General features: G+C 39.4%; 1 protein-coding gene across 1 annotated transcript; it reads right to left on the bottom strand.

The window, feature by feature from the left end:
- Positions 1-1280: 1280 nt before the first annotated feature.
- Positions 1281-25782, bottom strand: LOC143862375 (uncharacterized). The gene is made up of 7 exons (XM_077373415.1): positions 25457-25782; positions 10097-10168; positions 9127-9194; positions 5612-5759; positions 5432-5515; positions 4557-4646; positions 1281-1646 (listed from the first exon to the last, which is right to left on the bottom strand). The coding sequence occupies exons 1-7, from the start codon at positions 25718-25720 to the stop codon at positions 1641-1643; spliced, it is 732 nt and encodes a 243-aa protein (XP_077229530.1). The 5' UTR covers positions 25721-25782; the 3' UTR covers positions 1281-1640.
- Positions 25783-27886: the final 2104 nt, after the last annotated feature.

Genomic DNA, 27886 nt, shown 5'->3' with positions numbered 1-27886 from the left:
CTTTAATAACAGGGCTCGTTTGGATACCTCATATTTTCTATTTGGATTTGGAATTGAGTTTTGAATACAAAATGGATAGATCCAGCTCATGTTGAGGGAGACAGAGAGGGAAGGAGGTTCTTCCTACTGGAGGGGAGAGGTTGAGGAGCAAAGAGGGTGAAGGCAACTGCGAGATCTGTGGATTTCCAATTACTTATTTTCACAGAATATTTGGAAATCTGATTTTTTCCACTGTCAGTCGCTGAATTGGAAATCCAAGAATTCCAATTCACAATGCAAAAAGGCTACAAATGTGAGAAATCCAAATCAAAATCTTCTTAGCATCCAAATGGGCCCTTACCGTATTGGGATTTTGCTAGGCAATTTTGCGGGCTCACTTTTGCATGTACTTTTTAATAAAGTGAGGAGTGCCATCATCCATCATCAAAATACAAGAGTGCTGATAGCATTTTCCTAGTTTTATTAGCTTCTAATTTTAGAAAGATAATATTTTGGGAAACTGTTTGTGACTTGAGCTCATATAGCTTATATGAGCTCGAGTGCCACAAACACATAGGTCCCCCAAACCATTCATTTAGAAGGCCCTCCCATAGATTGGGTGTGTACCAAAACTCAGATCCATAGGATCATCCTAACCCATCCAAAAGTGGAGGTAAAAATGGGCAGACACTGTCCACAAATCTGCCCATTTTTTTCATTTAGAAGGCCCTCCCATAGATTGGGTGTGTACCAAAACTCAGATCCATAGGATCATCCTAACCCATCCAAAAGTGGAGGTAAAAATGGGCAGACACTGTCCACAAATCTGCCCATTTTTTTCCCTCCACTTTTGGAGGGGTTAGGATGATCCATAGAACCTAAGTTTTTGGGGACACCTTATCTAAGTAAGGTCCTTGCAAATGAATGGTTTGGATCACCACAAAATTGTGGGCCCGCCCTGTTTTGTGCCACATTAACAATATCCTTTTAAATTGTAAATTAGTAAATTACAAAACATAATCACCATTTCGGGCAACATAAGCAAATATCCTTTTATTTCTCTCCCAGACACCCCCTTCCATCTTCGTCCCACTCTCCCCTCTCCCCCATCTCTAACCATGATACTCAAGTACTCTAAATAAGGTATGTGGATCAGCTAAATGAGTATCTAAATGGGTTTTAATAGGGATATCTGACCCATGTTAATTTATTAGGCTAGGTTGAGTATGCAGTGGGTTCTATATTTTGCAATGAAATCTTACAGAAAAAAAAAAAAGAAACAGGCACAAAATAAAGACAAATTGGAGAAGGAATGATGTCTTGGCAACTTCCATGTTTCAGAATAATTACAGAGATGACACATGTTTTAGACTAATTACAGAGCCACTGTTGAACAGCCATTTCCACATTTATCCCTTCCCTTTCATTTCCTTTTCTTCTTCTTTTTCTCGATTACTTGGGTAGCTAAGACAGCTACTGTAATTTTCGGTGCGAGCTATGCCAATTTAAACACGTATATGACAAACTCCAGCACATTTCGGCGCATTTGATTTAAATACAACTTGTAATAGCATATGATAATCAGAAGCTTGCCTGGTTGTAAGATACAAGCTTACGCTCGCACTTGTGGAAGAGCGCAATCTGAAAAGTTTTTCGGCTTTTCATCCCTATGAACAAAGAACAGTCATAAGAAGGTTATATAAAAAACATGAAAACACAATGCAGGAATCAAAACAATGAAAGGTGAGAAACGAAATACTACATAGCCTTGAGAACAAAATTAATTTTAAAACTGTCCAAGAGAATAATATTTAGCAAATTGCAAGCATGTACATCGAAGTCTAAACTTTGATGGCTGATATTCCCACCCCTTGTTTTCTTACCATCCACCTCCCTATTAACTATATTTTCACTGCGTAGAGCAACTCATTCGGAATGGTAACAGTCATAATAAAATTCTAAATGAAGAGATCAGCTTTCTTGAACAATGTTTTGAATATGATTTTCATTTATTAGTATTTCCAAAGTGATCCACCCAGCAGTCTATTACCTAGGCATCCAAAAACTAATTATGTGGTTTGCCCATAGGCCTTTATGTTGCCTGTGTACGGGATATGAGTGTCGGAATCCAACATGGGTATCATATGTCAGATTTGTCTAACCTCAGAAAAAAGGATTATTAGATTTGGCTAATTTTGATTCTTTTACATGACAATACTGTTATATATTGGAAATTCTGGTAGGTTAAGTAAATATAATAATTTTATTATTATATCCCAAAACGGGATTTGCTGGCGTCCATCGCAAAAGGCATTTTGCGGATGGTCTGTTGCATGTGAGAGCAACCACCTCGTGAATGAAGACAAAATCTGCTGAAAAGTGAGCATGTGTGCTATCACATGCAACAGACCATCCGTGAAATGCCTTTTGCGATGGACGCTAACAAGTCCCAAAACTTAAAAGGATAGCTAAAACTCAAAGCATGTGATAATTGTAAATTTATTCTAGTATCAAGGAAAAATATATTAAAGAGATCTATAAGTGTCACGGTGAATCCTAAGGTAATGGAATCTGACACTTGTCTGACATGGATGAAGTACATGCGTACTTCACCGATTCAGCAGAATCCTACATAACCTTAAGTGCAGTGCCAAGTATTATTTATTTATTTTTAACACTTTACGAATGCCCTGTAAATTTCTGGTGAGGGTGACTTGATATTTTTTTTCCTAGTCCTTGCTGACCTTTATTTTGGTTCTAAGTTCTATTGCTTTATATTCCCTGTTTACTAATTATGTATATTCTGATTTCCAAATTTTTCTTCTCTATTTTCACTCAGACATGAACTATGTTAGCAATATGTATTTCTCTAGGCTTGTTTATGAAGTAATCGCCTATGCAATCACCTTGCAGTCAAATGAGGGTTGTCGCCTAGGCTTGCCAAAGGCGCCTTCAACTACTATGACCATATTAAGAGATGCAACAAGCTACACTTTCAACTACTATTATGACCTTAGGCTTGCCAAAGGCACTTTCTTCTCTATTTTCGCTCAGCCAACAAGTTTTCTACTGCCTAAAGGAGAAAATGGAAAAGCTTGCATAGAAAAAAAGGATATTATGTTCTCAAGCAATTACCTCGCGCATGTTTTGATAGGTTTACTGAAGCAATATTAAGATTTGGTTTAAGTAATAGTAGTATTAGATCACATAATGTTTGTAAACAGATGATAATGTTGTTTTTATAGGTATACAGTGACTTAAGGCTATTCAAAAACTTGGAAGCCCCGGAGTAGTTGGGGATTAAAGTAGCTCGGTTAAAAAGGGGATTATTTACCTATCAGTTCAAGCATATACTGGGTCTCGAAGAAACATCAAAATCCAACCCCAACTCCAATGGAACAAAATCTTTAGCGAGAAGAATGGTGATGTATTCAGTTTTCGGAATTTTGTCACATGACAAAGCAAGATGCAATATGTTATGGCAAGGTCATGTGCAAAGGCAGAGTACCAGGAAATGGCACATCCACATGTAAGACAGTCTGGCTTAATCTCTACTATCCGAGATAAGCGTCTCAGCTAGAATTCCCATGAAGCTATATTGTGATAATCAAACATCATTATATATTGCCTCAAATCCTGTATCTCATGAAAAGACTAAACATATTGAGGTGATTGTCACTTTGCCAGAAAGAAGGCAACATCCAAAGAGGCTACTGTGGTGGTTTGGGTGGCATTCTCCAAGACAAAGAGGGATGACGATTGCCATTTTCTCGGAGCTGGCCGAAGAGGATGAGATCTACAGCCTGGAGCTCCAAGCTATAAGTCGAGGCATAGAGATGGGGCTGAAGATGGGCTGCTGTAATGTGTGGTGTGAAACTGATTCCAAATTTGCTTCAGACATCATAAATGGTGCCTCAAATCCCCCCTGGAAACTTCACATGCTGGTTTCTGGTATTTTAGTTAATTTGAACAAGTTCCAATCCTGGAGAATCTCTCACGTATGGAGAGAAGGAAATATGGTGGCTGATTATTTGTCTAAAAGAGATTGTGCAGTCCCCCCCCCACCCAAAGCCTGCTTGATTTGCTTCATCTTGATTGTAAGGGGCATGTCTACTTTAGATTGTGATTCCTGTTTGTGCTTGCTGTTCTTATATTTGGCTGGATGTAGCTGTGTTGTTGGGGCTTGTCCCCCTTGTTGCTGGCTTTCGAGCCCCCTATTTGTAATTGTCCATCTTCTTTTATGATATTTGGTCGGGGTCTTGCTTAACCCCAGCTTACACACCAAAAAAAAATCCAAAGAGGCTACTACTATTTTTCAAGTCAAAAGATCAGCTTGCAGAGAATGGATATAGGAGCTTGTATATATTACAAGACCAGTCTTGAACAAACCATGTAGATATCAAATCCAACAAAACCATATTAAAAATGTGTGCTTCAATTAGTAATGATGAACACTTTTTCGTTCCCTAAACTTCCATGGTTTCTTTGCCCATTCACAAAATCAGGGATATGAATTTTCCTAGCACGCCGAATATCGAAGAAGTTTTCAGTAAATCAGGGTATGTAAAAAAGCATACCTGTCTCCTCCTTCGGCTCTGTAATATGTACAATGCACGTGCCATCACATAGCACGGTAGAAGAAAGCCAAGAAACTGAAGAAGTGAAACCTGAAACCAAAGTTTACATAATATTATAGCAGCATTTTTGCAATATTATAAAAAAAACGGAATAAAAAAAATAGAACCATGCGAGCACTTGCAGTTAGCAAGAGGTAGCATAGCACATACAAATGTGTTATTTGGACACACACATGATTAGATATCCAAGATGAACATAAGGTTTTAGATAAAGCACCCATAGAACACCCTATACAGGGACAATCTCGGAGTTATATGATAGATACACGATCACAATAAAAATATTCAAAAGCAAGGGAAATGCCACCATGGCTCACAATCCCAATGTACATGTAGCACAGGTATGGTGACTGGGACCGAGGATCTGGTGGGCCAAAACATGATCGACAATAGCCTGAAAAATGCAACAATTCAAAAATTTTACCTTTCTGATCCCCACAATGTTTGAGTTATGGTCCACCATGCATCAGATCATAGTGGCTCACCAGATCAACAGTTCCCATCACCTTACACATGTTCTGTGCAATTTGTTTTAGAGGGGTGGGGTGGGGATAATGGGGACTGAGTCACTTTGCAACATGCAAGCCATGATGGCACTCCCCCATAAATTATTCCAAAAGCAAGAAAAATAAGATAAACCAATATTTCTCCCATGTTGAAGCACCATAGTGATCTTCTAGGAAAACAGAATATCCTTGTTACATCCAGATACAAAATCATTAGGATTTGTCCCACTATGACCAAAAAAGATATATATGCATTGAAATATGTGCCTCTGATAATTTCAAATCACAAGAGAAGGTTTGGGAACTTACGTCGAAAAAAGTTGACATATCTTGCACTAGCCCAGAGTCCCTTGTGACCATTAGAGCATGCCGAACTAGCAGAAGTAGCATCAGCTACACACATTAGCAGACCTTTTTAAGCTCCCAACAGCCTTAACACAATCAGTAAAAAAAACAAGATGGGATTTCAAGTGGAAGGGAATAATGTACAATGAGAGCGATGGAGCGACAACAGGCCACGCCACCAGTGTTTGCAACAGCATAGTCGTCATATTCTGCTTGCAGTAACCGAGGCTCCGCAGTGGCGAAAGCAAGGAAACGAGGATCATGGAGATCTATTCTTGGACCCCAACTTTGTCTAATTAGAATGAGTAACATAAAAATGGTGAATTATAGGGTTAGAGAAGCTAGTTCAAATTAGAAGGAAATGAAATTGAATAGAAGAGTATTTTGTATGGGATTCAAAAATTTTAAGATTGAGTATATGAATGCATGCAACTGAAAGAAGAATTCATTCCATTGGTCATTAGACCTGAACACATTGCATCAACAATAAATGTTTTTTTTGTAATCTGTTTCTATCACACATGCACAACATACTGAAAAAGAGAAAAATATAAAAGATTTTCATCACAAACATGCACAATAAATTTGTTTATGCAATAAAAATAGTTAGGGTGAATTCACACTCATAATATTGCTTGGAAACTGAAGCAGAATGTGCATAGTTATTTTAACTGTTTTTTAAAGCTTTAGAGGTAATTGCATAGTTATTATAACAGCAATCAATTAATTAGACAAATGTTGGACACTCAGTAATAACAAAATGAGCAGTAAAACTGGTTTTGCACCAATAAAAGAAGAACAAATAATGAACTAGCAATCAAACAAAACTAGAATAACTTATTCTTTGCAGAGATGTCAATGCATACCTCGCAAATTTCATGAACTTTGGCAACTAGAATAAGTACTACCAATGGTTGGCTATAAGTTAGTTATAGACAGGGTTTACGAACTTAAAATTCAAATTGGACTTGAAGAGGCCCCCAGTCCTGTTTCTGCCCAAAACTCAGTGGAACACTTGATTTGATTTCTCAAGATTAACGAACACATTTCAAACTTCCTATAGATGAGCTTGTTTGGCAATTAGAACAAGTGCCACCAACGGTTGGCTATATGGTAGCTATATGATGCACGAGCATCTCCTTTGGCATTTCGCATCAGCCCTCAGAACTCATTGGTGTAGGCTTTTCATTTGTTTTAGCTTATTAGTGGTAGTTCAGTCATTTGACTAGTGTTCTATTTACTTTTCTGTCTGTTCATTAGTAGGGGTAGTTTGAGCATTCTAGTTTCATTAGGGGTATTATATACATTTCTTGCATTCCCTTGCATGTCTTTTTTCATTAGTTTTTTGTTGAATTGGAATGTTGTAGAGATTCTCTTTGGAGAGAAATTCGAGAGAGCTTGGCTTTTCCCCCTATCTTTCAGGATTTTTCTTCGGAATTGGAAAGTAGAAGATAAGCTTTTCTAATCTTTTTTCTCATCTTCTTCCATCAAATTTCTAGTTGAATGCAAGGATCCACCGCCGATCTCCCGCACTTGATCAAGCTCTTGCATCCCCGCGCACGTAGCAAGATCAAGATCAAGTGATCGCTAAAGTGTTCGTCAATCTTTGAATTTTGATTTTCAGATGAGTAGGGGGATGCAGACCAGATTTGGAAAAAAAAATCTAATTTCTTTTCTCTTTTTCCATGATATTTTGCAGGGAAACGATGGACAAATATTTGCATGCTTGCAAGAAACTCCCAATTAGTCATATGTTTGATTCAAGTGGAATTTTTTAAGTCAAATCGAACTAAAATGTAAGCTCTTAGCATGCATGCAACCGGAGTTTAACTACTAGTTTGCTGAAATCTCATTGATGATCAGCGAATAATTTCTAACATGTTTCATATTGTCAAACTACCAGTTACTCCAAAAGCTTAAGCTGTTGGAGAAGGCGTTATTTATCTTTTATACTTTAACACTCCCCCGCATGTGTGGCCCACTTGGCAAATACGTGGCACATGTGGTCGCACTTTGGGCCGACAATCGCATGTGGATTTTTGCTATCCGGGAGGTTTGAACTCGAGACCTTTGGCTCTGATACCATGTCAAACTGCCAGTTACTCTAAAAGCTTGACACCATGTCAAACTACCAGTTACTCCAAAAGCTTAAGCTGTTGGAGAAAGGCGTTATTTAGCTTTTATACTTTAACACATATATTAAGATAGTTTGGACATTTTTAGGCTAGTGCACAGTATCTTACCAAATATGGGTGTTGAGCTTCTACATTTCTGTAAGCGGGACACAACCCATTGCAGGGTGCAGGTCTTTGTTCCCGTTTGATCAGCAGCACGTTAAAAGGAGTAGATAAACAGAAAGAGAAAAGAGACAGACTTTGGAACAAAGTTGCCAGAGTGGGAAGCAAGTACCAGAAGAGAAAGAGGGAAGAGAATGGTTTAGAAAAGAGAAAACGCAGGAAGCGAAAAGCTCTGCAGAAAGTAACGATAAAATGTGTGGAAAGTGTCATTAAAAGATAACATGAAACATGAAATAAGCATCATTAGAATCGAAAAAAGTACATAGAAAGAGTGGGATTGTAATAGGTTAGGGAGGAAGTGTTAATAAGAGAGAGAATTTCAAGTGCAAAATAAGACTTCACTAGAATTACAAGTTTTAGGAATTTAGAGTTTCACATATTTTATTCACGTATATTTAATGTTGGACTTTTTTGAAAAAGATCCACATAATTTTCATTTGAAACTTAAAATGAGTTTTCAAGTTTTAAATGCACTCTCTTTTTTTCTTTGTTTTAGCTAATAAAAAATTGCTCTCTTTGTTTAAATACACTCCTTCAACATTGACAAAAGGAGACAATATTCTTTTAGGAAGACATAATCACCTAAATAGGAAGCTTACTCTTAATTAAGAGCAAGCGTGTAGGAACCACCAGGGAAGCGCGCTTCCCCTAAATTTTGGGAAGCGAGCAGAACTTCACTTCCGAAGCGAGTTTCAGGGAAAGCGAGCTTCCCATCCAACTAAGAAGTTTCCAATAACTATGCTTAGGAATTAGTCACAATCAAAAGGCCACATACCAGGATGATGGGAGGATTTCAGAAATAGAGATATTTAAGTTTCGTCAACTCATTGACTAACCATACCAGGATGTCAAGAAGCGGAGTGGGAGCGGCAATACAAGATACAAGTTATTTTAGGACCAACCCATCTGATAATAGTGATATTCAGAGGCAACAGTGGATGCCTATATGGAAGCACAATGGAACTATAGGATCAACCAAATAGTTACAAAACCCAAAAAACTCAATGAACGAAGGAAATTGAATTGTAAGTTGGACTGGGAAAAGAAAATTGGGGTGTATGTGAGGCAAAGGGGGCAAAAAAAACAGGGAAACAGAAGGCATAAGATTGAACAGCAAGAGCTTTTTTCCAAAGACAACTTCTATAGGGCCCTTTTGGATCATGCACAGGAGATTTCTCAGTCAATCACAAGAAATATAAACTCCGTCCAATGACAACTATATGAACCTTTTGGAGGTGAGATCTTTCACTCAATCTCAAGAAATATAACCTCTGTAAAGCTATTTCAATCTAAACTATGCAGCATATATGCGGTCTAAAAGGAGAAGAAATAGCACAAAAAGGTAAGGCTTATAGGAAATACCTGATATCAATTGCCATACCATCGGAACTGGGTCTGGTTGGTGAGACAGAGTAATTCGGGGTGAAGACCTGATCATTAAAAAACGGAAAAGGATTAAACATTTTCAATAGTGTCAAACAGAAAAAACATGTTATTCCTTCATTTTTGTTAGAATTTAAGGCCAATTCATGAATGTACTAAATTCTGGAACGTTTCAGGCATGAGCAAATCGCACAAAAACACCTACTAGCCTCTCCATTGCCTAAACAGTATGAGTATTCTTGTCAGCAAGAAACCCACTAAAAAAAGTGTCAAGATTTAAAACTCTCCATCTATAACTAGCTCTCTTTATCCTAGTCAATGAACAATATTTTTGAAAATTTCCGCATTTAAAAAAAAAAAATTATACAAGAGAAGAAAAGGCATTTAGTGCCAGCACAAACTACAAAGAAAAAGCTACGTTATATTATCCAAGGGTTTTGTTGAAGCCACTTCAAACGACAAGAGGCATTCTTTTAATTCTAAAGATTTAAATAGAATAATATTTTGACATTCTTCCAGTTCACTTCAAAAAGAATGCATAGGTCCACTTCACCACTACTAATTTTGCTCGTCCAATCATCTATTTCAAACCTACAACTGTGTTTTGAAGAATTTTTCCATAAAACATGACAATAACAACCATGCCCAAAAATGAGAAGGAAATTGCAGTTCTATCTTTCTGGACGAAATGCAGGTAGTAATCTGCCCATTTGATGGGATTTCGAGGGTATAGCAAGCTTCTCAGAAGTACAAGAAAAGGAATTACTGAAATAGAGATAAATTCCAAAAATATTCTGAACCTAACTACTAAAATCCATTGAAACAAACCATGATGGTGGGCTTGAAAACTCAAAGAGAGATGGTGTTGAAATGCTTGTAGCTTAGAAAATTTTTCTGAAAAAATATAATTACAAAGAAAATGATCAAGTTGCAGAAGTGAAAATCAAACCTGATTGCAGATTTCACAGGTGACATCTCCTTTCTTATTGCACCATCTCTGAATGCACTTCCTATGAGCAAACTACAACCCAAGAAAGTAAGCAAAACCTCAGTCAGTAGGTGGATCTAAGGTCCCAATTCCAAACCTTAGAACCCAAAATCCAGAATGGTCAAGACATACAAAAATACATACATATATAAAGATCCAAACAGAAAATCCTAAAAGGAAGGCCCAATGCCCCAGTTATGAAATGCAAATCCTAAAAACATTAACTTAAAATCAATGATGAAAAACAGGTCATGAAAAAGAATGCATAGGTCGGTCCTGTCTTGAACAGTAAAAGAACAGCAAAAGTAACATGAGGCTTTATTAGTAATATCAAAAGCTAGAACACTGCATAACACAAAAACCTAGAATTAATAAATAAAGAATGCAACAGATGGGACATGAAAATATGCTGAGGAACTAGAGTACTGGACCAACTGGTTATGTCACGACGCGACCCCACTGTGTAAATAGCCCAGCAATCTTTCCTCCTTTTCCGATGTGGGATCTCACAATCCAACCCCCACCCCCCTTGGGGCCAGCTAGGCACACCATACTAGGGGAGGTCCAGCTTTGATACCATTATGTCCCGCCCCGACCTCACTGTGTAAATATTGTCCGGGGTTCTGGGTCAAGAAAAACACAAAACACAAAACACAAAAACCTAGAATTAATAAATAAAGAATGCAACAGATGGGACAAGAAAAACATGCTGAGGAACTAGAATACTGGACCAACTGGTTATGTCACAACGCGACCCCATTGTGTAAATAGCCCAGTAATCTTTCCTCCTTTTCCGATGTGGGATCTCACAATCCACCCCCCACCCCCCTTGGGGCCAGCTAGGCACACCGTACTAGGGGAGGTCAAGCTCTGATACCATTCTGTCCCGCCCCGACCCCACTGTGTAAATATTGTCTAGGGTTCTGGGTCTTCTACCCACCCTAGTTTTGTTTTCCAGCACCACGACCGTGCCCGACCCACCACGCAGGGACACCGTACTAGGGGAGGTCCGGCTCTGATACCATTCTGTCCCGCCCCGACCCCACTGTGTAAATATTGTCCGGTTCTAGGTTCCTATACCCACCCCAGTTTTGTTTTCCAGCAGCACTACCGTGCCCGACCCACCACGCAGGGACACCGTACTAGGGGACGTCCGGCTCTGATACCATTTTGTCCCGCCTCGACCCCACTGTGTAAATATTGTCCGGTTTTGGGTCTTCTACCCGCCCCAGTTTTGTTTTCTAGCAGCACTACCGTGTGCGACCCACCACGCAGGGACCCGCCCCTTGGAGATGCTGAAAACGCATCTACACAGTTAAGGGTGAGGACCACATATGTAGCCCAGCAATCTTTCCTCTTTTTCCGATGTGCGATCTCACGGGTTACGTACAGATGATAGAAGAAAACAAAATGGCCTTCAAAGATAAATCTAACACCATATTCCCCACAAGGCTAAACACAACACCTATCATAAGAGTAGGAGACGAGATGGGAGAGAAAAGAAGAAGGAGACCAGCAGTCGTTTTCTGATATCTCGCCCTTCTTTCTGCCAGCAGGAGAGTAGGAGATCATCCCATGTTTTCAGGTTTTATAAATCTCAGTATGGGGGAGAGATTTCTAAAACCTGGATTTCTTACTTAAAATCTAAACAGAAGCGAAAGACGGTATCTTTCTTCTCTTCTCTCCCATCCACGATTTTGAGGAAATCCAAGATTCTAAAATCAGCGTATCCAAACGACCCCTAATTAAATTCAAAAACAGGTCATGCAAAACCCATCCAGGGAAATCAGACCAATGTTTTAAAAACCAGACCGGTGATGATCAAACTGGGTAAAAGGTCCAGCTCGGTTCAAACAGGTTCAACCGAGGTCTAAATCAGGTTAACCATGATGCGCTTGGAGAAGTCCCCCAGGTTATTTAAACTTTATAAATGTACATTACCTTATAAGTATTAAATATCTTAAAAATATAAATTTCTTTACAACTATTAAATATACCTTATAAATATAAATCTCGTTTTAGCTCCCCCCAGGTTTATGCCATGCCTTTTTTCAGGTGTGTTGGAATACTATGTAAGGAAATCTGATGCAATTGTTTGAGAAGTTCCATGTGGGCCTATCGCTGGACAAAGCACGGGCGTTGCTCTCATTGCCATCAACCCTAAGAAAGATGGGGAGGAATGCCTTTCGGATGGTCTATAAGCCTGGTGGGTTGTATCTACAAAGTACAAACTACTGACCAACGTATTAGGAGACACGGTGAAGAAAGTATTGGGGAAAGTGCTATAAGCCCTCTATTATTTCTGATAGTCAAAGTGCTTTCATCAGTAAGAGGCAAATTTTGGATTGTTCGCTTATTGCAAATGAAGTCATTGATTCCTACGTGAAAAATGGTGAAGCGGGTGTCTTGTGCAAACTTGATATGGAAAAAGCCTATGACAGAGTGGATTGGGATTGTTTGGATTACTTGCTAGGCGGGATGGGTTTCGAGAACCGCTGGAGAGGGTGGATTAGGAATTGCATTTCTTCAGCTTGGTTTTCCATTCATGTTAATGGCTCTTCAAAAGGTTTTTTTAAGTCTTCCAGGGGTTTGAGACAAGGGGATCCTCTTTCTCCTTTTCTGTTTGTTATTTTAGCCGAGACTCTTAGCAGGTTGATTTTCAAAGGAAGTAGTAGGGGGTTGATTGAAGGTTTCACCGTTGGGAGAGATAGAGTGGTACTACCGCTTCTCCAATTTGCAGACGACACTCTTCTCTTCTGTACTCCTGATATTGATAAGATTCTGAATCTCAAGGCAACTCTTAGATGCTATGAGATGATCACAGCCCAACGATCCAACTTTCTGAAATCTAGATTGTATGCTTTAAATTTATCGTCCCTTGAAGCCAACGGCTTTGCAAGAATTATGGGATGCAAATTGGAGTCCTTGCCTTCTTCTTATTTAGCTCTGCCATTGGGGGTGGGAAGACCAAGCAAATCCCTATGGGTTCCTATTGTAGAAAGAATATAGAGAAGATTGGAAACTTGGAAAAGGAATTTAGTTTCTAAAGGGGGGAGATTGACTTTGGTAAAGGCGGTGTTGGCTAATATACCGGTTTGCTTCCTATCCTTGTTTCACTGCCCTATCAGTGTAGTTCTGAGAATTGAACAGATTCAGCGTAGGTTCCTTTGGGGAGGTTCAGATAGTAAGAGTGGTATATCTTTGCTGAAGTGGGAAAATGTCTGTGTTCCAATTAAGAATGGAGGCTTGGGCATCAGGAGAGTTAGGGAGTTTAACCGTGCTCTCTTGGGTAAGTGGCTATGGCGCGTTGGGGTGGAGGAGTCTTCTTTATAGGTGAAAGTGATACGGAGCAAGTATGGTTTTCTGGATGGTAAATGGGTCTCGGGTGATAAATTCATTAAGAAAGGTTTAACTATTTGGCGTGTCATTAATTTATGAGGCTGAATCATGTCTTCGGTGAAGATATACAGTTTAAGGTATACTCGGGGGACCGCATTAGATTTTGGATGGATGCCTGGTGCTCGGTTGAGCCTCTGTGTGTGCTGTTTCCTATGTTGCATGGATTCGTGACTTGAGTGGGGAGAATCCCGTGTTGAGACTATGGACACGGATTCCGCCACGGATTCGCGTGGGACACGGGCTGATTCGTCTCGGAGGCGTGTCTCGCACGGTAGGTAATTATCCCAGCGAATCCGACACGCCAACTTACTATTTTTTGGGCGAATCCTCCTACCTTTTAACTATTTATTACCTAAAATAATAGATAGACCCTGGAAATCTCTTTTCCTCTGTCTTCCTGCAGTTTCAAAAAGTTTACCAGCCCACTCTTTGCATCTGTCTACCTGCAATTTCAGAAAGTGCAGTTTCAGAAACTCTGCCAGTCTTTTCCTCTGTCATAAAGTCTGCCAGATTTTTCCACTGTCATGAAGTCTGCCTGGCCTCTCTTTTCCTCTGTCTATCTGGAGCTGGCTGCTAGCTCTCTGCCCCCCTCAATTCTATAAAGTAATTGTTTATAAGTTTTTTATTATTTTTTAGTTTTCTCTCTCTCTCTCTCACGGTGATGATTTAGACGTGAAAAATGGTCCTTGGTGCTGTAAGTTTCCTTGGCCATCTTTGTTTTGGATACTGAGAACAGATTTGTAAGTTCAAAACTGATTATAAGACTCAAAATTATTTCTCAACATTCAAAACAAAACTGGGTCTTAATGGTGATCAGTCCAATCCTTCATGCTACTGTTTTTTCCTTCTCTAACTAAACCATACTAGGACTGCTGATGTAAACAAAGTGCAAAACATTAGGCCAAGTTAGATATTTTAATGAAATTGCGTAGACGCTGAGTTCATGTTCGAATTTTGGAATATTTTATTCCATTTTCTCAATTATTAATTTAAATTTTGCTTTAATTAAAATCAATTACCAATTTAATATTTGTTTTGAAGTATAAAAGCATATTGAATGTTGTTGCTTAATTTTTATCATGTAGAAATAATTTTTTTATTTTTTAAATAGTTTTAAATATTTATTTGAATACTTTAATTAATTTAATACAAATGCCGAATCCGAATCCTTGTTTTTTGGTTTAGCCGAATCCGACACCTCGAATCCATGTCGGATTCTGACACCCGAATCCGAATCCATGCAACTTAGGCTGTTTCCCACCTTGTTCAGGGTAGCATCGAATAAGAATGTTCTTGTTAGCGATTGTTTCGATAGGGATGATCATAAAGTCATTTGGAGGCCTAGCTTCAGGAGGAATTTCTTCGATAGAGAATTGGAGGCGATTTCCCAGTTGTTAGAATTATTAGAAGGTTGCTATATCAAAAGATGTGGGGTTGATAGAAGAATTTGGTTATGGAACCCTTCCGGGTTTTTCTCGGTTAAGTCTTTCTATTTTCATTTGGTTCCTTCTAGTGGGGAGCCCATTTCCGCCAAGGTTTGAAAGTATCACTGTCCCCCCACAGTCAGTTTCTTTGGTTGGGCAGTGTGTAGTGGCTGAATTCAAACTATTGAGTTCCTCAGAAAAAGGGGCGTGTGGTTAGTGGACCATTGTCCTTTATGCTTGGAGGATGGGGAGTCTATTGACCATCTTTTTATTCATTGCAGGCTAGTGAGAGAGATCTGGGGGTTGTTATTGTCAAGGTTTGGTATATGTTGAGTGTTTCCTAGTTCGATACCTGACTTGATGAAGAGCTGGGAGTTTGTTCCGTAGAAGAAGGGAAAGTGTTATGGAAAATGTCTCTCCTAGCATTGTGGTGGGTTACTCGGGCAGAGAGGAATTCAAGGGTCTTTGAGGGAGTAGCTAAAACTTCTTACTGGCTCTATCTGAAAATTATAGCCTTAGTTATTTCTTGGGCTAAATCTTTGCCGTTGTTTCGATTTGTTTCGGCTTTCGACCTTCGGGAGGGGTGGCGTATAGTTTGTTTTGATGTAGAGAGAAGGCCTCAGATTATTCAAAAGTGGGAAGCCCCGCCTGCAGATTTTTTTCAAAATCAATTTCGATGGGTCTAGTTTGGGAAATCCTTGTCCGGCTGGTGTTAGAGGTCTGTGCAGAGATTCTTTAGGTTCGACTTTATGGGGCTTCTCTGGTCCTATTGGCATATCCGATTCTACTGAAGCGGAGGTTATAGCGGCTTTTCATGGTATCAAGCATTTGGGTTCGGATCTTTTTGATAAGGTGATAGTGGAAGGTGATTCTTCGAATGTGATTAGATGGCTTTCGGGATTGGTGGCTCCCCCTTGGAGGTTTCTTAGTTTCTTGGAGGAGATCTCTTATTTGACTTCAGATTCTTCTATTGTCTTTAGGCATGTTAGGAGATCAGCTAATGATGCAGCTGATTCTCTTGCTCGATCAGGGGTGGTTAGATTGGATTTGGAGTGGTTTGACTTCCTTCCTCCGTGAGGCTTTTGTTTTTATTCTTTGTCTTTTTTCTTTTTCTTTTTCCTTATGTAATTCTTGTGGACCATCTCGGTTCTTTTTCAATATATCATATTACCATTTCAAAAAAAATATACATTGGGGAAAGTCATCTCGCAAAATCGAAGTGCTTTCATCAAAGGAAGATAAAAAGTTGATTGCTAATGAGGCTGTTGAATTTTATACTCGAAGTAAGCTCGAAGGAGTGATGTGCAAAATTGGCACGGTGAAGGCCTACAATAGAGTTGAATGGGGTTGTTTGGGGCATTTGATGAGCCGATAGGCTTTGGGGCTAGATGGAGATCATGGATTGCTAGGGGTGTCTTTTCTGCTTGGTGTTCAATTCTGATTAATGGACCGCCTTACAGATTCTTGGATTGCTAGGTGTGTCTCTTTTGCTTAGTTTTAAATTATGATTAATGGACCACCTTACAGATTCTTCGGAAATTCTCTAGGGCTCCATCAGGGAGATCCTTTGTCTCCTTTCCTATTCACGATGGTTTCCAATACTTTGAGTAGAATGATTGATAAAGGTCAAGGGAAGCGGTATGATAGACCAAGCGTTTCACCGTTCTTTCTTTTTTATAAAATCTCATTGCCATTCAAAAAAAAAAAAACTATAGTAAATGAATCCATATGTTATTGTGCAATGTATTATAACATGATTTAAATTTAAGCAAATATTCTTCATGTTGCAATGAAATCCTAAAAAAGAATAAAATCTAACTGTATAAAAAGGAAAAAGAAAAAGCTAACTATCCTATAATCTAAATCCAAAGACTGTGTGCCATGCACACACAAAAGAAAAAGAAAAAATAAAAAAAGAAAAGAAAATTGAAAGAAATAGTTGCTTTAGATAGAAGATGGAGAATAATTTGTAGGCAAGTATTTAGGTTGCTATTCTTAGATTTTTGTTGCTTGCAGGGATCTCCCTCCAAGCAACCATCCTGTTGTACAGCAATTCATATTGGACTGCCTAAGGTAGATTCACAAGATTTACATTTCTTTGCTTTTATAAGTCATCCATGGAGCAAGCAGGGAGGCATTTTTTTGGATCGCAGCGGGGCAAGCATGGAGACAATTTGGCTCGTAAGGATCAGTTCTCTTGGCAAGTGCAGAAGAATCGAAGAAAGAAGAGGATCAAACGTATGGGGGATAAGCGTTTCCGTGAAAACCTTGGTGATTGGAAATGCTGCCGATGTGGTTTTCACAATTTCAGAAAACGAGTGGAGTGTTGGGGATGTGGCAAAATCTGGTCTTCCCGGGATAAGAACTTCGAGAGATCGAGGCCCGAACCTTCCATGCGAAGCCAAAATATGCAGTCAGATTCGAATCCATTACCTCAGCATACTATGGGAGATCCTGATAGTGAGGATGTTGTGCCATTGGCCTCTATCAAAGGAGCTCGTCGAGGCTTGTGGGGCAAGATCCGAACAGGGTGGTCAGGAAACATTGCAGCCCTAGAAGAGTGGCTTCGGAGAAGAAATGGGTCGGAAGGTTTTGTTAAGGTTTATAAAGTTGATCTATTAGAAGTAATTATTATCCAGGATCCAAGGGCGAACGTGTTAGATTCCCAAATGGCTTGGGCTGCAGCGACTAATTCTCCATTCGTGGAGATCTGTACCTGGTCGAAGAAATTCGCTAGCATGAAGGTAGTGGAATGGTGGTGCATTACAGGGATTCCTCCTCAAGCCTGGTGTGTTGAGAATTTTATCAAAATAGGCAAGAAGATTGGTCAGGTGGTAGAGACGGATCTTTCTTGCAAATCAGGTAGGGGTTACTCAAAGGCTAAGATCCAGATTGCTACAAGCGGAAGCTGTCCGGTGACTGTGGCTATCCCGGTGTGCCCTGAGGGAGCAACTCTGTGGGCAAAGTGTGAGAAATGTGATTCCTCTTCAGTTGGATCACTAGGGGATGGTCGGTCGGTTGATTCCGTTGAATCGGTGAACACGGAGGATGACTGGGAAGACGATAATATCTCTCTGAGTGCCGACGGGCATTTGGATTTGCTACCGGAGATGATGACCGCGCACGATATAATATTGGATGACGGTGCATTTTTAGAGGCGCACGATAGAATCTCGGAGCATTCTAGCAATCCGTTTGATTTTCAAATTCAGGCTCCACGTGTCGATCAATCTGTGGCGGAAGACGGGCGGATTTTCCCTTGCCAGCCAAATGATAATCACGTGGCTTACCCTTCTCTTGTCGAGCACGTCTCCTATGAAAATGACCGGTTATACCCTGCCGAAGTTAACGAAATACCGTGTATTACCGGTAATATAGACCCTTGCTCCATGAATCTTTCAGATGGACTGCTTGACGGGCTGAGAGGCCAATTGCTTTTTTTTATTAACAATATTGTGGGCATTCAAGAATCAAAGCGGTCCAATGTTAATAGAGCGGCAATCAAGGGGTTGGGGGTTCCGAGTAATTGGGATTTCATGTCTAGAGATGCAGTGGGCGCATCAGGGGGGGTTATTGTAGCCTGGGACGCTGCCCTCTTGGAGTTGGTTGACTCGTGGTGTGGAAGGTTCTCCCTGTCCGTTGTCCTTAAGGACTTAAATAAGAAGTTATGTTGGACTTTCTACAGTATCTACGGACCGGTTTCAAGGGCCGAAAGAAATTTGTTATGGGAGGAGCTGGATGGAATCAGGGCTAAATGGTCTCATCCGTGGTGCCTGGGTGGGAACTTTAATGAAATCAGATTGGTGGAGGAAAGAAAGGGTTGCACAAGATCCAGCCGTAATATGAGAGCCTTCTCAAGCTTCATTGCTAGACATGAATTGATTGACATTCCATTGATGGGAGCCAAATTTACTTGGTCCAGAAACAAAAGCAAAAGCAGACTAGATAGATTCCTCATATGCCCAGCATGGATCAGTTGTTTTCCAGAAATATGTCAGAGTGCCCTTCAACACACAGTTTCTGACCATTACCCGATTCTATTGAATCCAAGACTTGATTCTTTGGGCCCCTCACCTTTCAGATTTGAACTAGCCTGGCTTGAAGTTCCTAAGATGACAGATAAGATGGGTCAATGGTGGAATGAGCATTCGGCTTATGGTAAGGCGGACGTGGTTATCGGATTGAAGCTTAGATATGTCAAGCAAAAAATCAAGGAGTGGAGCAAGGAAGCTGTGATGGTAATAAATGAAAGGAAAGTTGGGTTATCTCTTCGCATGAACGAGATTATTGCAAAAGATGAGTCGGGTTTGGCTACCGAGGAGGAGATTGAAGGAATTGGAAGGTTAAAGGAGGATCTCAATCAAATAATCTTACGAGATGAAATTTCTTGGCGGCAAAAATCTAGAGTGAATTGGCTCAAAGAAGGGGATAAGAACACTGCATACTTCCACGCTATGGCTAGTGTGAGAAGAAGGAATCGAATTCACATGTTGGAAGTTGATGGGGTGTTATCGGATGATAAGGGTGTCATAACGAAAGAGATTGTAGATTTCTATAAAAACCTCTACTCCTCGGATGCAATCCTTCGTCCTTTCCCCGATGGAGTGGATTTTGGGCGCCTTGAGCAACAGCATAGTGAAGCATTGGAGTCCCCTTTTCAGAGGAAGAAATTCAAAAGGGAGTTTTCTCTCTGGGCAAGGATAAAGCTCCAGGACCTGATGGTTTTTGTCTAGCTTTTTTCCAAAGATGTTGGAAGTATGTCAAGGGAGAGGTGATTAGCTTCTTTCATCAATTTTATGAAGGGATGGATCTGGATAAAGGGACGGGGGCCACTTTCATTGCGCTTATTCCCAAAGTGAAGGGTGGAAACAGTGTGAAAGATTTTCGTCCTGTTAGCTTGGTTGGTTGTCTGTACAAAGTATTAGCTAAAGTTCTTGCTGATCAAATTAAGAGGGTGCTGCATAAGATCCTTTCCCCGAATCAATGTGCTTTTGTTAATGAGAGACAGATCCTTGATTGTTCCCTCATTGCGAATGAGGCGATAGACTTCCAAGCAGGAATGGGTGAAAAGGGCGTTGTATGCAAACTTGATATGGAGAAAGCTTATGACCGGGTGGAATGGAACTGTCTTGACTATTTGCTTGGTAGAATGGGATTTGGGGAGAAATGGCGTTCCTGGATTTCGAAATTGCTTGGTAGAATGGGATTTGGGGAGAAATGGCGTTCCTGGATTTCGAAATGCATATCTTCTGCTTGGTTCTCTGTCCTTATCAACGGTTCCCCCTATGGCTTCTTCAAATCCTCTAGGGGCCTAAGGCAAGGAGATCCTCTGTCCCCTTTCCTTTTTGTGGTGGTGGCGGAGACTCTTAGCAGGCTTTTGGAGAAAGGAAAAGAAAAGGTCTAGTCAAAGGATTTCTAGTTGGAGACAAGAGCTTAGTGATCTCGCACTTACAGTTTGCTGATGATACCCTTCTGTTTAGTTCTCCTTATGTGTTGAAAACTGCAAACCTAAAAGCTATTTTGCGTTGCTATGAAGTGATTTCGGGTCAAAGATCTAACTTCCATAAATCAAATGTCTTTGATATCAATATGAATCAAGAAGCGATCACTGACTTGGCAAGTATTTTGGGTTGTGCAGTAGATTCCCTTCCCTTTACTTATATAGGTCTCCCACTTGGTATGGGTTGCCCTAGAACCAATTGTCCAAAGGGTGGAGAGAAGACTGGACACTTGGAAAAGAAATCTTGTATCCAGAGGGGGGAGAATCACTTTGATCAAAGTTGTCTTAGCAAATATTCCTATATACCAATTATCTATGGTCAAATGCCCTGTGAGTGTGGCACTAAGATTGGAAAAAATTCAAAGATGATTTCTTTGGGGTGGATCGAATGAAAAGAATGGCATTCCTTCGCTAAAACGGGATAAAGTATGCACACCAATAAAGGCAGGAGGCCTTAGAATTCGGAGAATCAAAGAGACGAACCAAGCTTTGTTAGGTAAGTGGTTATGGAGGTTTGGGGAGGAAAGTAGTCAGCTCTGGGTTAAGGTGATTGATAGTAAATATGGTGCCGAGCAAGGTTTTAAATTTCGGTTTCGGTATGCGTTTCGGCCGTCACCCAAACCAAAATTTCAAAATTTCAGTCGAAATCAGGTACACCATTAAAATATAATATTATGTTTAATACCAAATTTTGGCCGAAATTTCGATAATTTCGGTCGAAATTTGGGGGAAATCCTACATAATTAAAAACAGGTATGCAAATACACTTTCCCAAATTAAAAGAGATACAGATATCAGAAAAAAGAAAAAAAAAACTTCCCAACCTCATCTTCATCTTCTTGAAACTTTCCCAAACCCATTTTCTTCTTCGGAATCTGCAAACCCAAGGCACACACAACGAGCAAAAATTGCAAATCTCGTCTGCAAATCCGATTGATGGTTTAGGGTTTTTCTTGATGGGTTTGATCTCCATTGATAGGTCTGCAAATCTGATGGAAGGCTCTCTTTTAACCACACCATCCCACTTTTTTGCCCTGGAGCTTGAAGATGAACACACAATCTCCATTTGGATCGTGGATTCTAAGAAAAGTTGAATCCCATGAGCAAGCAAAGAAGATGAAGAACAGGGTTTTGGGTTTTTACAGCTCAAAATTTTGACTTTTGCCTAAAACGTGAGATTTGCCCTCTTTTGCATAAAAAGTGATTTCTGAAATTATCTTTTCCCGATATTTTGTAAGTGAAAGTGGGCCCTCCGCATCAAACAACCAAGGGCACGTGTAACACTTTCCTGAGTTAAAAAAATTTGAGATCGATTTCGTAAATTTCAGCTGAAATTTACAGAAAATATGAAATTTCGCCGAAATAATGTACCATTTCGGGTATGTTCAATTTCGGTTTCGGTGCTAACCGAAATCCGAAATTTCGGCTTTCAGTCGAAATTTTAAACCATGGTGCCAAGTTAGGTGAATGGGAATCAGGGGACAAATACAGGAAGAAGGGATCCACTAGGTGGCGGGAAGTGATGAAACTCAAATCTAAATTCGAAAAAGGGATAAGGTTCAGGGTTTACTCAGGGAATCGTATCAGATTCTGGTGGGATGCTTGGTATGAGGCAAAACCTTTGAGAGACCTTTTTCCTGATTTGTTTGTTGTGGCATCAGACAAAGATGTTCTTGTAAAGGATTGTTTTGTTCGAAAGGATAGTAAAGTGATCTGGGTTCCTTCTTTTAGAATAGACTTTTTTTTACAGAGAGCTTGATTCGGTTGATAGGTTGCTTGCTCTGCTGGAGAAAATCTACATCAAACGCTCTGGTAAGGACAAAAGAATATGGATATGGAACTCGGAAGGGGTTTTCTCAGTTAAATCTTTTTATCATCATTTGTTGCCATGCGCTGCACCCTCTAAAGTAGCCAAAGTTTGGAGCATCCAAGCTCCTAGGGTTCAAGTATTTGCATGGGCAGCTATTCTTCGGAGAATTCAGACTGTGGATTTCCTTAGGAAGAGAAACATATTGATTATCGGTCATTGTCCGTTGTGCATCGAGGAGGGGGAAACGGTTGATCATTTATTATTACAGTGCAGGGTGGCTAGAGAGGTATGGAATAGATTATTATCCAGGTTCGGTGTTGGTTGGTTTCTCCCATCAAAGCTTGAAGATTTGTTTGACTATTGGAAAATGGCGCCATGGAGAGGTAAAGGGGAAACTCTTTGGAAGGTATCCTTTCTTGCCACAATATGGGTCCTTTGGAAAGAAAGAAATGGAAGGGTGTTCAAAGGTTTCTCTAGGAGACATGCCTTTCTCTTTAACAAGGTTATTGCTCTCATTGTTTCTTGGGTGAGAATCATTCCCAGTTTTGCATTTGTGTCGGCATTCGATCTTTGGCACGGGTGGACTGTGATTGGTGGTGGGACTAGGGGAGCCCCATCGGCGGATCAAGTTTGGAAACCTCCGATGCATGGATTTTCGAAATTAAACTTTGATGGTTCAAGTTTGGGAAATCCGGGGCCTTCTGGTATTGGAGGCGTACTTAGAGATGATCTTGGTAGAGTCATATGGGCCTATTTGGGTCCTATTGGGATCTCGGATGCAAATGAAGCTGAGGTGCGAGCCATTCACTTCGGTATAAAGTTATTATCAAAGGATGACCTCGCTCAAGTTGAAATCGAAGGGGACTCGAAGAATGTGATTAGATGGATTTGTGGATCTCACTCAATTCCATGGAGATTTGCTGCATGGTTTGATGAAATTCAAGATATCATCGGTGACTATCATGTTCAAGCCTATCATGTAAAAAGATCCGCTAATGGTGTTGCTGACAAACTAGCCAAGGAGGGGGTTTCTAAGGATAGCGTACAAAGATTTGATTTCCTCCCTCCTTGATTTCCTGTTTTTCTGAATTGTATTTCCCTCTTGTCCATTCTTTCGGGCCCTAGGCCCTTTTAATATATTATACTTATCATTCAAAAAAAAATTGAATGAATAAGGGTAACTCTAGTAGACCCCATATGCATGTCACATTTAGAAAATCAAATCTGTTGAACTGGAGGGCAATCACAAGTCTGCAGTTGGTCCCAACATAACTAGATGAGCCAAGAAAGTTGATCAACAGGCGTCTTTAGAAGCACACCAAGAGAAGCTAAACCATTGATTTTTCCCAGCATTGATCATAAGATGGGGAGCCCACGTGTCATGGGACCAAGATCATGTGGGTCGCCTCCTACGGATCCATCAAATCAATGGTCTTGATCACATATGTCCAATTGGAACCCAAGGTTGATCAATAAGATGATATCCTAGCAATGATCGTTTGGGTAGTGAACCCATAAATATAGGCTCATGGTTCTGCCATCTCTATTTTTTACTCGTAAAAATTTAGCCATAAACACGCATACATTTTACATGAATCATGAGCACCGATTGCTATATTCTTGTATAAAAAACTCAGAAGCACAAGTTTGTCGATATATCAGGTTTACCCAGATTTAGCAGTACTACCAATGAACGGGGCAGCTCAATCGGTTTTTAGACTCTACAACCTGCTTGGTTAAACTGGACCCAAAGAAATAGCCAATTCCAGCAAAACCAGCCGGTCCAATCCAGTTTTTTAAAAAACCGAATCAAACTAAACACTCACAAATATCAAAAGATATTTTCTAAAAATACACACGTAGGTCTACCAATCAAATGACCAAAAAAAAAAAGCCACCCTTAAGTATAATCCAATAACCCAACACTTAAAATCCAAACCAAAAAACAAAAGCAATACCAAAGATGGAATTAAGAGTGCACAAGACATAAGCCACCCTCAAGTATAATCCAATAACCCAACACACAAAATCCAAACCAAAAAACAAAAGCAATACCAAAGATGAAATTAAGAGTAAACAAGACATAAGGACCCTCAACTATAATCCAATAACCCGACACTTGAAATTCAAACCAAAAAACAAAAGCAATACCAAAGATGGAATTTCTTGTAAACAAGACACAAGCCACCCTTAAGTATAATCAACACTCAAAATCCAAACCCAAAAAAAAAAAAAAAAAAAATACCAAAGATGGAATTAGGAGTACACAAAAATAATTACATGCAATTCAAATGATAAAAAAACGAAAAATGTAATGGCCAGTCCCAAAAAAAAATGCAAAAGAAGAATACAGAATATACCATACGATAAAAAAAATTAAACAAGAAAAAGACTACCTTTTGAATCAAAGCAAGGACCAAAAACTCCAAGCCTAATTGATGTCATGTAAAAATACAAAAAATACGATAATTAGACCAGAAAGAAAAACTACATTTTGTAGGTGTGATTCCAAACACTCAAACCTCAAAACCCTAAATGCAAAAATGATAAATTATTAAGTAATTTCAAATGCCCAAAAACCCTTGAGTGCAGAACCTAAAAACGAAAACCAAAAGCAAGAAGATGATGATGATAAAGAAGAAGAAGAAGAAGAGAAGGACATTAATAAGAAAAATTAGACACGTACGAGGGTAATTCAAGAAAACCAAACCCCATTTGCAGAACATGATCCTTTAAAAAAAATCAACCACGACCTTTATAAAAACACATTTAAAGTAAATTCCAATATCCCCAAAAAGGCCATATAAAACCCAAAATCAGAAATCACATAAAACGAAAACCCAATACCACGAATTCAATACCCAAATTAACAAACAAATCATGCTTTAAAAAAAGTGAAGCATCTCTAAACTGAACAATTTCAAGCAGAAAAAGAGAAACATTCAAGAAAAAAAACAAATTAATAAGTCTCAATTGGAGGCTTTTAAAAAACCTAAATATCTACTACCATTCTACCAACACAGAGAAAGAAAACCTAACAAAAATAAAAAAAAGACCAAAAGCAAAACCCAATAACCAATTCCATAAAAAACAAAAAAAAAATCCACAAAACCCTAAAACCAAAACCCATAAAAAACCTAATTACATGATACCCAAATTTAACATTAAAAAAAAAAAAAAAAAAAGACCTTAAGCGTGCCATTGCATCCACATGGAGCTTCCATTTCATGCTCTTCATCTTCCTCTTGACAAATCCTACATTCAATCATCTCCCCCTTTCTCTCACTCTTCTTAGAACACCCCTCTCCATTACTTTTCAAAGAAATACTATTATTCACAAACAAATTCTCCCCATTTTCTTCTCTACCCGTTCTGTTAAAACCCTCGTTCACAGATTCAAAACAAGCAGATGCTATAATTCGATCCACACACACCATAAATTCGTCCACCATTTTCCTTCTCTTCTTCTGCTTTTTTCTCCCTCTGTTTTCTCTCTGCCAAAAACAGAGGAATGCAGAGAAAAAGGACGGAGGGTGTTAAAAGCAGAACCGCACGACCTCCAAATTACCAAAAAGGACCTTTGCTTTACACACTTTGACATAAATACCCTCGGTGAGAGGGACAAATTACGGAATGAATTCTAACGGCAACCTACCAAAAAATGAGAGAATTCTAATGGCAGGAATTACCTGCTGCCAGGACATTTTTGTAAAATGAACCTAAGTTAACACTCAATTACCATCAAAATTGCGGAATGGAGAAGTAATGAGATTTCTAAATGAAGGTTAATTTTGTAAAATAGTTTAGGAGTCGACTTAGAGTCCAGCTTGTTTTCGCTTTTCTAAATCAAAAGTTTTCTTAATTTGGGTCGTGGTTCATTAAAATGCCCTTGTTCCTTTCTAAATAAAACAATCATGGACACCCACTTAGTTTTTACAGACTGTTTATTTTTTAAAAAGTTCAGTAGGGCCCACTTCATGGGATGATCCAACCAAGGTTTTAAATTTCGATTTCGGCCGAAATTTCGGTGTTTCCATAAACCGAAATTTCGGTCGAAATTGGGTACTGGCCCACCAAATACCGTTTTTTCCAACCGAAATTTGGTAAAGTAATAAAATAATAAAAATTAAGCTTTTGTTTCGCCGAAATTTCTGAAATTTCCGAAATTTCGACCGAAATTACCCCTTTCGTGTCGGTCCCGACCGAAATCCAATTTCAGTCGAAATTTAAAACCATGGATCCAACTGGTTCATTTGTTGGGCCAGAACATAAATAGGATGATCCTAACTCCTACACCGTTTGGTTGCCGGAATTTTTTTGGTTCCTAGGATTTCCGTGGAACAAAAAACTCCCTGAGAGATTGGTGGAAAATAAAAACTCCGTGGAAGAATCCCGGTAAAACAAAATTCCTATGCCGGACTATGGTGGAAAAAAAAAATTGTTTGGTTGCTTAAGCTGTTGGGAAGAAAAAAATCTTCTGCAAGCTTATTTTTGGTTCCTGGGATCATTTTGGTTTCTGGGAGTTTTTTTTTTTTTCCAGGGTAGGGTTTCATGCGGGGTTATTTTGGTTCCTGGGATTATTTTAGGCCCAGCAACCAAACGTGGGTTTCCTGCGGAAATTCCACAAAAGTACCAAGAACAAAAAAAAATCAAGCAACCAAACGGAGCAAAATCTCTAAGATTGGATGGTTAGGATCATCCTATGGAGATGATTGACAAGGTACAGTCTTTTTATGTTGTGGCCCACAAATGAACAGTTTGGATCATCCTATGAAGTGGGCCCATTGTTCTTTTTGAAAAATATTGAACTTCATTTGCGCACAACATATAAAATCTCAATAAACCCATATCAATAATGATGATCTTACTTACCCTTCCTAACCCCAGCTTACCCACCATAAAAGGAAAAAAAAAGTATGAAATTACATATCCACAATTTGTCAACGCGCAGTGATAATTCAACACCTAATATCTTAGACCCCCATCTCTCTCTCTCTCTCTCTCTCTCTCTCTCTCTCTCTCTCTCTCTGCAATGCTATGGGGTCGATTTATCACTGCCCTTTCTCAAGATCTTCAATTTCAACAAAATATTTTCTTAATACGTGGGTGAAAATAAAATATATTTTAAAAGTAAGATATATTTTCTTACAGGGCGATGATATTTTCACTCCCCCTTCATTACGTAGGTGCCCCCCTTATAACGTGATTTGACGTCAAAAAGCGTTAAAGTTGCAAACTTTTCACGTCAAATCACATCATAAGAGGAGCACATGGCAATGCAATGCAGGGGGAGTGAAAATTTCTGGAAAAAATTTGTTGAGGGTACTGTTGATGATAGAAAACAGAAACTTGTTGCTTCAAGGCATGATATCACTTTCCTTAAGACAAGATTCGCCCCCACTAGTAGTGTGCAAAGGGGATCCGCGAATTGCCTCCAAGATACAATGAAGCCTAGTAGGGAAGCCGTACTAATGTTTGATGACGCGTAGCACTAGCGGAATCAAACCCGAAATGCCCTTCCGAAATTTCAAGCCTTAGAGAAATCTCTAGATTCTGTTTTTGCAGAAAAATAGTATCTAGAACAGTAAACAAAAGAAAAATAGTATGTAGAAATACTT

Source organism: Tasmannia lanceolata, unplaced genomic scaffold (genome assembly GCF_043159265.1).
Source record: "Tasmannia lanceolata isolate RefF3 unplaced genomic scaffold, GAP_Taslan_0.1 ptg000037l, whole genome shotgun sequence".
Taxonomy (NCBI): domain Eukaryota; kingdom Viridiplantae; phylum Streptophyta; class Magnoliopsida; order Canellales; family Winteraceae; genus Tasmannia; species Tasmannia lanceolata.
The sequence above is the reverse complement of the archived record's forward strand: the minus strand, read 5'-3'. Positions and strand labels throughout refer to the sequence as shown.

Coding starts and splice junctions, on each gene's coding strand:
- LOC143862375 (XM_077373415.1), bottom strand. CDS start 25,720: ATGGTGGACGAATTTATGGTGTGTGTGGATCGAATTATAGCATCTGCT. Junction 9,195..10,096: donor CCTGTGAAATCTGCAATCAG/GTTTGATTTTCA, acceptor TTTAATGATCAG/GTCTTCACCCCGAATTACTC. Junction 4,647..5,431: donor ATATGTCAACTTTTTTCGAC/GTAAGTTCCCAA, acceptor CTTTGGTTTCAG/GTTTCACTTCTTCAGTTTCT.